General features: G+C 40.0%; 1 protein-coding gene across 8 annotated transcripts; it reads right to left on the reverse strand.

Annotated features, from left to right (window-relative positions):
* Positions 1 to 2,652: 2,652 nt before the first annotated feature.
* EXTL2 (exostosin like glycosyltransferase 2) lies at positions 2,653 to 10,486 on the reverse strand. Of its 8 annotated transcripts, none has more exons than XM_035902860.1 (5): positions 10,463 to 10,486; positions 8,866 to 8,935; positions 7,189 to 7,616; positions 5,765 to 5,835; positions 2,653 to 5,175 (listed from the first exon to the last, which is right to left on the reverse strand). In XM_035902860.1, exons 2-5 carry the CDS (start codon positions 8,868 to 8,870, stop codon positions 4,684 to 4,686), a joined length of 996 nt encoding a protein of 331 aa, XP_035758753.1. In that variant the 5' UTR covers positions 8,871 to 8,935; positions 10,463 to 10,486; the 3' UTR covers positions 2,653 to 4,683. The 8 variants fall into 8 exon arrangements, with proteins under 8 accessions (XP_035758753.1, XP_035758749.1, XP_035758748.1 ...); XM_035902856.1 differs by lacking the exon at positions 10,463 to 10,486 and adding an exon at positions 10,316 to 10,454; XM_035902855.1 differs by lacking the exon at positions 10,463 to 10,486 and adding an exon at positions 10,311 to 10,454.
* Positions 10,487 to 10,492: the final 6 nt, after the last annotated feature.

A 10,492-nucleotide genomic window follows, 5' to 3' on the forward strand; every position in this document is an offset into this window, starting at 1 on the left:
CGGCGCCTCCTTTCCCGCCCGCGGGGGTTCCTCTCACCTGCTGGGCACTCGCTCCCTTCCTCCGACCAGGATTTGTCTCTGCCGGGCAGCGTCGTCTGCTGGGGACACCTGAGGGGGGAGCAAGATGTCGAGGAAGCCGCGGGCGAACAGAAGGGGACGACGCGCACCCCTGTGGCGTGGAGCTCTCCTCACGCACCGCTCCGAGCTGCGGGCTCTTGCTCCTCCCGAGAAGTCACCCAGCCATGAAGTTTCACGTATGCTTCTAAGGCTGTCGTAAAACTACACAAAATTACTTGTAGCTTGTGGTTTGTGTTTTTTTAAAGTGAAATACTGACTTTCTGGTGGTTCGTTTGCAAAAGCTGAAGTAGCTTGTAGTCTGCCATTAAGTTACTGCCAGAGAAGCATTAAAAGTATTAGAAATGCCTTTCTTCTCTCACTCTCCTGCATAGAAAGAATTAGGAAGCGCCAAACAGAGCAGATGGTCCATCTCATTTTTACAACTCCACAAGCAAAGGGTTGCAAAGGAGAGGTACCTAAAGAGAAAAAAAAAAAAAAAGATGCTATTCTTCCCCAAAACAAAAAATCCCACCCTTAAAACACCTTAAAAAGATATTGTAATACAAAGCAGTAGGCAGCCCTGAGGTCCACATTATTATCACCATGTTTTCCTGACACTGTAACCTACTGTAACTACCAGTTCGTGGGATTTATTTTAGTGTGTCTGCAGATGAGGCTAAACACAAGCATGAAACACTTTTGACCCTTCAGTCTTTAATCTAGTGTCACAAGCACTGGATAACCTTGACAGCCCTGCAAATAAGCTGAAGTACCGCAGAAAATACTTCTCTCATGCAATTGTTTTGTAGTTTCTTACTTATTTTTGGTATTGGTTCTAATAACTTGTACCTGTGTTCTTACATGCCTCTTTTTTTTCCTTTTTTTTCATAGCTCCAGAACTAATATTCCTGAATAGGACTCTCCTTGGGCCTGGTCCTGTGAACTTAGGTAAGAAACCTCATTTCTCTGTAGTACGTACCATTCCATATAGGATGCTTGCAAGACGTGACACCGTAGTCTTCTGTAAGAGCAAATTAAATAAAGGTTGTTGGAGGGTACTTGCTTTTCATGGAAATCAATGTGTTTATCTTTTCCTATATTGTTCCATATGACTTTCACTTTATTTAACCCTTCATTAATAAAATAGTTCATTTTTTATTTACAAGCAGTTCTCCAAGGGGTAACATACCCTGTATGAGAGAAGAGGTATCATTGTATTTCCTCCAGAACCATAGTGGGGTTTAAAACCCTTTTTTACTCAGACTTCCACTACAGTTCAATGTAATGGACATTTCTAAGGCTGGGCTACGCTCTGCTTGAGGGGACTTTGTAGGAGCATACTCCAATTAGCTTTAACTAAGCTATCTTGGGCACGGAAGCAAAGGTGGAGCAGTGTAACAAGCTACGTGTCCAGTATCTAGAATCCCCAGGTACAGCTTGTGTTAAAGCCTGTTATTTGTAAATCCAGCTAGATAGGCTGGTGAACTTTGGAGGCAAACGTGACTGGAAACTGAAGCCCCATTGTCAAATGTTGTTTGCATACCACCTATATACCTTTTGCAAAATTACAAATATTGTTTTGGTTGCATGTAAGTAAGTTCTCATTTATGGCAATTAGCTAGAGCCTTTGTAAGCATAGAAAATACTTGAAAGAATTTTTCACTTCTTCCCTGTAAAAATATGTACAAAATAAAAAATATGTGCAAAATAACCCCATGGTTTTTTTTAGTTCCAGTATTGTCTCATAGCTTTTAGTATGATTATCTAATGAATTTCACCTTGTAAAAACATTCTTAAAGCTAGCGGTTTACCTCATACAATTTTGTTATAATCGATTCCAATTACTAGATTGTTAACAGTTGATGATACCAAATATCAAGGCTACAGTGACATCTTGTGGCATTCTTTTAACCGTAGGTAAAGAAGCAATTTTCTTGTAGTCCTGTTGCATCATTTCAAGACTATAGCCTGATGTTTTCAACGCAGATTTTTAAAATCTATCTTTTAGATACCGTTTTTTAAATCCTGCATTGCATAAACATTAATTTTTACAGAACATTCAGAGGTGGTGATGAACTGTTTAGATTCAAAAATACTTCCAAATGACATCTAGATAATTTCTTAGAAGAAATCATTACATGCATATTATTTTGCTAAAAATATAAAATCTCAGTCATGTATTTCATTAAAGACTCTTAAGGTGCTTTTATAATGATCAAGGGATTAAAAGCTACCAGCCTTTCAAAAAATAAACAAACCCCTTTTGGTTCCTAAGCTCAACAAGTTATGGCTAGAGCTGAAGCCTTGAGTTTTCTTTGCTATCTAAGCCTAATTGGTAGGGCTGTGCCTTTTGATGGCTTTTTCTCCTCATGAGTGGGCCTTACTTAAGTGTGACTGTATGTGTCAACAAGTAGACGATTTTTAAAAAATGAAACCTTGGTGCTGCTCATCTGTATGCAAACTGTGAGCTTACTTTAGACATCTAACACTGACAATCTTGGTCAATGATCTGAAAATACATCACAAATCTGTTTTATGTATTTTATTCAACAATGGTACGAATTAAATTTACCAGTATAGTAAAAGCTTGTTCTATTAATTCTTTCACTGATACAGAACACAAATAAAAAAACCAATGCAAAGCAACTCCTTCCCCCCAACAAAGAACCCAATACTAGGGTTTGGCTGAGTTGACAGTTCATTTCACATTTTAAAAGTAAGGTAAACAACATCTGTGAGTCTTCACAATACTAGTTGATACTGCACAGAACAGAAAGTACAAAAGACCGGTAGGGAAATGAAATGCAGTGAGCTACTACCAGGAAAGTTGCATTTCTGGGAAGATCATAGACCAGTTTGTATACTACTTATCACTACGGCACAATAATTAAAAGCTACTTTTCACTATTACAACAAAATTGAGCAGATTTTACATCGCCATTTTAGGATTTTGCCCTTTAAATCTTGCAAAAGTACTAGGAAGACTTCACTGAACAGAAACCAAATCCTTTAGCGCTGACAGAACAAGGCAAAAGAATCCTCCGTTCCCCCAAAGACTCACACCCAGAATCAGCCCTGCTGTAAAGAGCTTGTCACATTTTTCAACCACTTTTTGCTCAGCTAACTTAATACAAAAAATGATAAAATTATACACCATTTGTGCAGATGCTACTTCTGCCCTAGGTATTAGCTGTGAAAAACGCCGTTCATTACCTTTGAACTGACACTAAGAATCAATTAAAAGCTGATGCAGATGAAACCGATTCTACTTTGGATGCCAGATTTGATTCTTCTCCACGATCCAGGAAAATCACTGTCTTTTGTTCCTTCCCCTGTACCACAAAAAAGTTCTGGAGCAGCAATGGAAAAGGTTTGTCCTGTCCACATTAACACAATGTTTCCAGAACTACAGAGTCCCAATCTAACAAAAGCTGTTAACAATAGCTCTGTTTCTTGCTATAGATGAAGCCAGGGAACTCAGAGACTGATAATAGCCCAGCCCTGTCAAATATCACTGTACCTTAAAATGCTTCTTTTTATAATGCTTTACCCATTCATTGCATCTCCATCAAAGAGAGAGATGAAAGGAACCAAAAAGTACAGACTCGTTTGAAAGAGTAGTTAAAAAACAGTAGACCCGTAGTATTACAAAATGTACACTCTGTAATAAATGTAGAACAGCTTGCTCTTACTAGGAATTGTAAATAAGACATTTTTAAAAATAAGCGAGGATTTTATTGGGCACAGTTTTGTAACAATGTACATGCAAGACATCAAAATAAAATTAAGTACTAAAGAGATTATTAATAAGTGATATCCCACCCGTTTCTTCTGGCTGCTTATATAAGTTTCGTATTCCATGTATTCACGTTTCTTACATTTCCAACTGTTAGGTTTTACCTTTCAGCTGCTTGCAGTGTTTCAGCAACTCTAGGCAAATTAATAATGGGAGAAAAAGCCAGGTCAGAGATCATTTTGCACGATCTCAGCAGTAGCAGGTATTGTAGGCAATGGATTTAGGACTATCTGAGATCAAGGTGAGGTACCCTTTTCTGGCTTGCTTTCACAGCAGCTTCAGAAACATCCCCAAATACAGAATAGCTTATATACAAACTTCACAGGGGTTCTGTACAGGAGTTTAGAAGCCTGGCCAACAGTTTACTGTAGCCCCTCCACAGTTTCACTGGGAACTGGGTAGGAGAGGAGGGGGAAGGCAAGGAAGCATCTCGACATACAACTATCAAAAATATGCCTAGACCTCATTTGCCCAGATACATGTATTAAAAAAAAATAAAATCAAAACCTAAGCACTGAAGGGTAGGAGTGCATTTTTGTCTGCGTGTTTCTGAAGAACTGGCCTAATGAATTGTAATAGCTTTTCAGGTTTTAAGGAAAGAGGATGATTTTATCACAGCTAAACATTAGTATATATTCTTTAAGTTTTCTCAAAACTTACCTTGGAGAATTAGTAAGGAAAAAAAAAATATACATAAAAAGCCAAATGGAAAAAATCCAGAGGCTACAAATAAGGATTGCCAAGATGCAGTAATTACACCTTCTTCCCTCCTTGAACTCAGTCCAATTCACTGAGTATTGTTTAACATCTAACCCCTTAAATTCATTGGCTTACATTTTATTTTTGTGATTGGCATAATTAGGAAAACCAAACTGAGAAATCATGATATTAGAATATTTTAAAGGCATGCCATCATAAATATTAACCAGTTTATTTACACAGTAAGACCTCTGTAACAAATGCTCCGCTCGGTGCCACATTCCAGAATAGCCACTGTTAGTGTCTTTTTCTAAATTTCTTATATCAACAGGCTTCACAAACACTCCTGAAGGCTTTCCAGTATGCTTGGCTACCAGAAAATTCATGGCAATATCATCACAATTTTGAGTTTCATCTATTAAGGCGTAAACAGCTTCTGGCTGTCTTTGAAAGTCTTCTAAATACCCACTGTGAAAAAATGCTGCGCCGATAAGAACCATAGAATACTGATCTCCGTTTCCAAATCCAGGGTTCTGCAATTCGAAGCTGCCATAACTGTATACACCCGAAGGAGTAGAAATGTGCTTTCTAGGAACAAATCCCACTATATGCTTTGGAAATTGCTGAAAGAAAAAAGAAATTTTAAAAAAATCAAAATGAAGCCCACGCTGTGAAATGTGTGTTAAGTATTTTCAGAACAGAGATTTATGGGTTTTTTTGAATGAGGAACACAAGATTATTGCCAGGAAGGAGTGACATTGTTGGATAGGTCCTCTGATCTGCATAAGTGTTGCAATTAAATACAGTTTTGCAAAACTGACACAATGACCACGTAGTGCCAAGAAACATCTATCCACAATTTGCAGCTGTATCTCTGGCACTCAGAATAAGTTTACAGTTCCTCTTCGAGAAAAAAAAACTCACACTTGTTTTGCAGCTGACTAGCAATTTAAATAAATTCAGCAGTCAGAAACTTCAGTGTTCATGTACAAGAAGAGTTAAAAATTTGAAAGTTATAGATTACAGGTATAGCTATTATTGAAGAATATTTTTGCAATTTCTACTGTTCAATACTTCAATCCTTCTAAAATTTAACTTTATACCTAGAAAATCACTGGTAAAACATTATGATATAGCATTACTCTAATTAAAAACATTAAATCTCAATTGTAACTCACAAATACTAACTGCCAAGGCAATGCAAAACATTACCTGCCAAACAGAAAAGGCAAAAGCAAGGTCATGAGCACTGACTAGTGTATCATCATCCATCATTAAAACAGCTGGAGGGAGGAAAAAAAAAAAAGAACAACTTTTAACTTATTGAAAGATTAAATACATGAGCACAGTATGCAGCACAGTAGTTGACAAGCTAGCTGTGAAACTTCTATAACCATTAAGCCAAACTGCAGAACTGAATTGTGACTACTTGAAAGTAGATTGAGAAAACTTTTAGATTTCAAAGCTAAAGCAAGGTTGCAGCTTTGTGGTAACTGGGAGTAAACCCAAGTTTTAAATTATTTGCCAGACTGTACAGGACAGACATGTGTTGGGAAACCTGGAGTGTTTGGCAAAGCAACTTAAAACCCTACTAATCTTGTGTAGAAATACAACTAGAATAAAGAGTTAGATACCATTCTTTAATGTATGAGAATTTTATGGGATTCTTAGTATAAAATTTTGCCCGTCTCCTCACTACTTACAAGTTCTAAATAAGCAAGCTTAATAAATTGCATGGGCAGTATTCGATACGATTAACTACAGGAGGAAGAATCCTTGCCTTAAATTTTAGGCAAAAGCCTATGAGGAAGTGGAAAAGGAAAGGTATTCTTAGATCAGAACTCCAGATGCATTAAAGCTGTTTAAGTCTGTAGTCAGAATAAGTCCTATTACAGCAAATAAAACATTTGGGAAGTTGAAGTTCCTAGTCTTCCTAGAAGCCATGGGGTTTGAGTAGCAAGGTATGTTAGGAAGGGGGCAGTAAATAGAATTACCTTTACTAATCATGAGTAAGGTCAGGTCTGTAATGCAACATAGTTTTGGGGTTTTTTTCCCAAAACTTAGGAAGACTATTTAGATGAATAGGCAAAAGACTGGGGAAAATACTCTTAAAAAGGATGCTTGATTTGAGACAGAAAGCCAGACTGCTAGGGAGGGAAGTTTCTCTGAAGAGCAGAACATGTGGAGAACTTAAGTCTTAAAATGAATGGATTAAGTCAAGTCTTTACCAGATGACTTATGTCCAAATTAGTGCAGAGATATATGCACTATATAGATAGATGCAACAAATACATGCACTATGACTCTGTGTTGAGACTATAAAGGGAAGAGGGGCTGAACTACGTACGTGTGCCTGACAAGGGAAATAGAGAACGGGCACAGTTGCGAAAGCTTATGAAATGCATTTGACATCCTTCTTTTTTTCCTGACTTTCCTCATTGACAGCCTCTGGCTGCTGCTGCTGGTGTGCATCTGCTACCATAACATGGGTTTCTTCTGTATTACCCACATTCTGTTACGTGGCCCAACAGATCCATGGATTTATTACATAGTATAACTCAAACCATCTCTCTTTTAGCATTCGGATTTTAAGTGTGAAAATAACATTAGTAGTAGCGATACGAACTGCTGATTACCTTTTGTTTCCAGCTCAGGGAAATTCTGGAGTCTGTTCCTCATGCGATTTACAGTTTGAACTTTAAAGACAACAGGGACAGGATGAGGCCCCAAGGAATTCCACATCTCCTCTGGTGTCTTCTCACCAATGTTGTTCCACACCACAATTACCTTATGTAGGTGGGGGATGGCTTGGTAGTGATTTAAAAGCTTTAGCAGTAAGTCAGTTCTATTATAGGTCTGCATAATAAGAGTAAATGAATCCAAGGCAGACTGACTCTGGGTTTTTGGTTCCCTTCTCAAATTGGGCATTTTGTCATCTTTGATGTTGGGAAGCAAAGCTGTTAAAGCACCTGCCACCAGAAGCAAGACAATGATCACCACAGAAGTGAAGCGTAGCAGGCGGATTCCCATAACTCTTCCCGGAAGCTTACAGAAGTGAAAATACCTTTAAAACAAGTTAAGAGGAAAGGAAAAGTCATCAATCCCATGTACAGTTATCTCCTGTACTTGAGCAAAACTCCCACAATATCCAGGAGACTTTTGTTTAAGTAAATAAATAAGGAAGATTTTAGGACTTGGGCCGATTACTTTCAACTATCAAGACATACTTCTGGTACTCAGTTTCTCTGTTGACTTGCTTTCCACTTTTTTTTTGTCATCTTTGAATTTCATTGTTCCGTGAAAATGAACGTAGAGTAATTCTATAGATCGTTCATTGTCTCTCATTTTCTCAGCACCGCAGTTTTGATTGAACTTTTATATACCTCACCGAACCCATCCAGCTGAAATTAGAAAGCGAATTTGTACAGAGACTCAGTATTTTCAGCGCTGCAGGAGCTCTGCCTTAGCTGGGAAGCAAAAGGGGGAGATGGTGCCTCCTCAAGAGCTCTGGCAGACAGGAGGACGCTAAACGCTTGCTTCCATCGCTCAGGCACCATACACAGAGGGAGCAATCTTTTATGGCTGATTTGCTGGACATTTTATTTGTGTATCTGCTCAATAATGGTTATTAATGTGAAAAATATGATTCTGATCATACTAACTGAGGCTATTAACACAGGTGGAGCAGAAAAGCCTGTGCCAAATGGAGTAGGGTAGGAACGCAACATGGTCAGGAACTGCTGGACTGCTCAATCTAGAACTCAGTGGAAACGCGAAGCGTCAGATGCTGGGTGCCACGTACCGGCTAACTGCCTTGGTGTAAGGCAGGGGTTTCTGGATCCTCCCGAGGTTGGAACTAGACAGTTCTTAAAAAGCAGCGCCTACAAAGGTCGCCCCAACATTCATGCCTCTGAGGCAGCGCTCCCGACATTTCTACCTGGTAACCTCGGCGGGATCCGGCAGCCACTGCGTTCCATCGTTTGCACCTCAGATGCGTCACCCGCATCTGTTCTTCCCCCTCAACTCACAAGATTAGCATGAACTGAATACAAGATGAAATAAGCTTACTACTAAACAGTTACTCATCTATACATATTACTCACGCTACTCCATCAGTAATTTCTAGGCTTTCAGCAGGGAATTCTGATCCAATTAAGTGATCCAGGCCAGCCCCACCAATTACAATTTTTGAGAGAGTAGCTGCGTGGTTTTTTCACAGAAGTTTTGATCATTTTTTTTTCCACAGTGCATGTTCCATGCTTGAAAAGATGTACATATATTATTTTAGTGTACAAAAAACCCTCTCAACTTACCTCATTGTTGCCGACAGGGGTTGTTTTCCCCTCCTTGTTTTTACAGGACAGTTGTTTGTGATCTTTGAATCTGTTGGGAATTAAAGGGACTCTGTTACTGAAGATCAACAGTTATCCCACACGCCAGCCAGCATTCTTTTATGAGTAAACGTTCCTCGCGGTTACCGCTTGATGTATGCATCCTTGGCAGTTACCCATTCCCTTTTCCTATTGCTCAGTTCAATAATTGTCTCTGCCTTTCAAGGAATGCTCCAGAAAGAAGCTGTTACACCAGTTGGTTAGAAAGAAAAGCACAGCATCTGTCTCTGCTTGGAAAATTGTTGCTTTGTACCAACGCAGTGTCGATGTGTTCCATCCTTAGGGTCAACTGCAGAGGTGCGAGCAGGGCTCCAGGACCGCACGGCCTGCCGCTTTGTTCTCCAGGCACCACTAAAATACACGCTTGGCTACCGCAGTCAGGTCAGTAGTCCCAATAAAACTATTTGCTTTTCTGGCTCATCCCCTTCATGCCCCTCCTTCCGCTAAGCTTACCAGTTAGAGGTTTACAACACAGCATTTTGTTCTTCCCATCTGGTCTGCCAGCTTGGCGGAGGGGAAAGCAAATATGAGCGTTAAGCATGGGACGGAAGGACATGCAAGATGCAGGACTGCAAGCTCAGAAACCCGCGTCTGTTACGGCTCCTAAGGTGTCGGAGGGATTTTTGTTCTTTTATAACAAGTTGAACAAAGAAAGGCAGTTTTTATTTTTGATTTGGGAGTGGTGCTATAAAAGTCTGGAGGGCAAGAGCTTGTATTTGATAACTGAATCCATGTGAAATTCCGTCATTTGTTTATATAAACTTACTTCTTAAAAATGCAGAATTGCCAATTTGTGTGGATACCGCTCCCAGTACATCCACACACACTTCCCAAATTTGAGTTCCAGTTTTACCACTGACTTATTTAGCGAGGCTGGAGAGCTCACTGAAACTCCTTCCAGAAGCTAACTGCTTGGTTTGGTTGCTTCATTTTATGGCTGTAAATAATCACGCCCGACTTCTAACTCTGGCTGGCAGCAGGAGCTACTCAGCATTTCTTAGGACCACCCCTCAGTCCCGTGTGCTTCTACAACGGTGAACCCTAGGCTCTCTTTCCCCTGTTGCAACCTAGACACAACAATATTTTCCCATACTACTGTAACAATGAGTTGGAATTTAAAAGCATGCTTGAGATGAAAGGACAGATGTTGTTTACTGTGGGAATGAGACTTGCTGGCTTGCCATGCACGGTCACGTTTAGTCAATTGCATGCAATAGGCTGTAATGATAAGGATGGTCTTAAATCCTCAGTATATAAAATCTTCAGAATTAGCATCCCGGCACTTGCCAGGAAGCAAGCACCAATCCGTTCTGCCAACTAAGTTACGAAATCACTACGCGAGATTGACCTCTTCAAAAAATTCTTACAATACCCGCTGTAGAGACCACCTCTTCAGAACAGACCTGACGAAAACGCCACCCCTCCGCCCAAACACAGCCTTTTCATCCCCGTTCCAGCAAAGAGACTCCCCGCAGGGCTGCCCCCTCAGCGCCTCGCAGCAGCGCTCGGGAACGCTTACACGGCGCGGCGGCGAGCGGCCTCCCCTCCC

The sequence above is a fragment of the Egretta garzetta genome, unplaced genomic scaffold (genome assembly GCF_000687185.1).
Source record: "Egretta garzetta isolate BGI_Z169 unplaced genomic scaffold, ASM68718v1 scaffold149, whole genome shotgun sequence".
Classification (NCBI taxonomy): Eukaryota; Metazoa; Chordata; class Aves; order Pelecaniformes; family Ardeidae; genus Egretta; species Egretta garzetta.

What these genes read in the sequence shown, in the direction of transcription:
- EXTL2 (XM_035902854.1), bottom strand. An exon ending in CCCCTGTCGGCAACAATGAG is followed by an intron (nt 7,617 to 8,865) that starts GTAAGTTGAGAG and finishes CTTGTTTTAAAG; the next exon opens with GTATTTTCACTTCTGTAAGC. An exon ending in TTGCCTTTTCTGTTTGGCAG is followed by an intron (nt 5,176 to 5,764) that starts GTAATGTTTTGC and finishes TTTTTCTTTCAG; the next exon opens with CAATTTCCAAAGCATATAGT.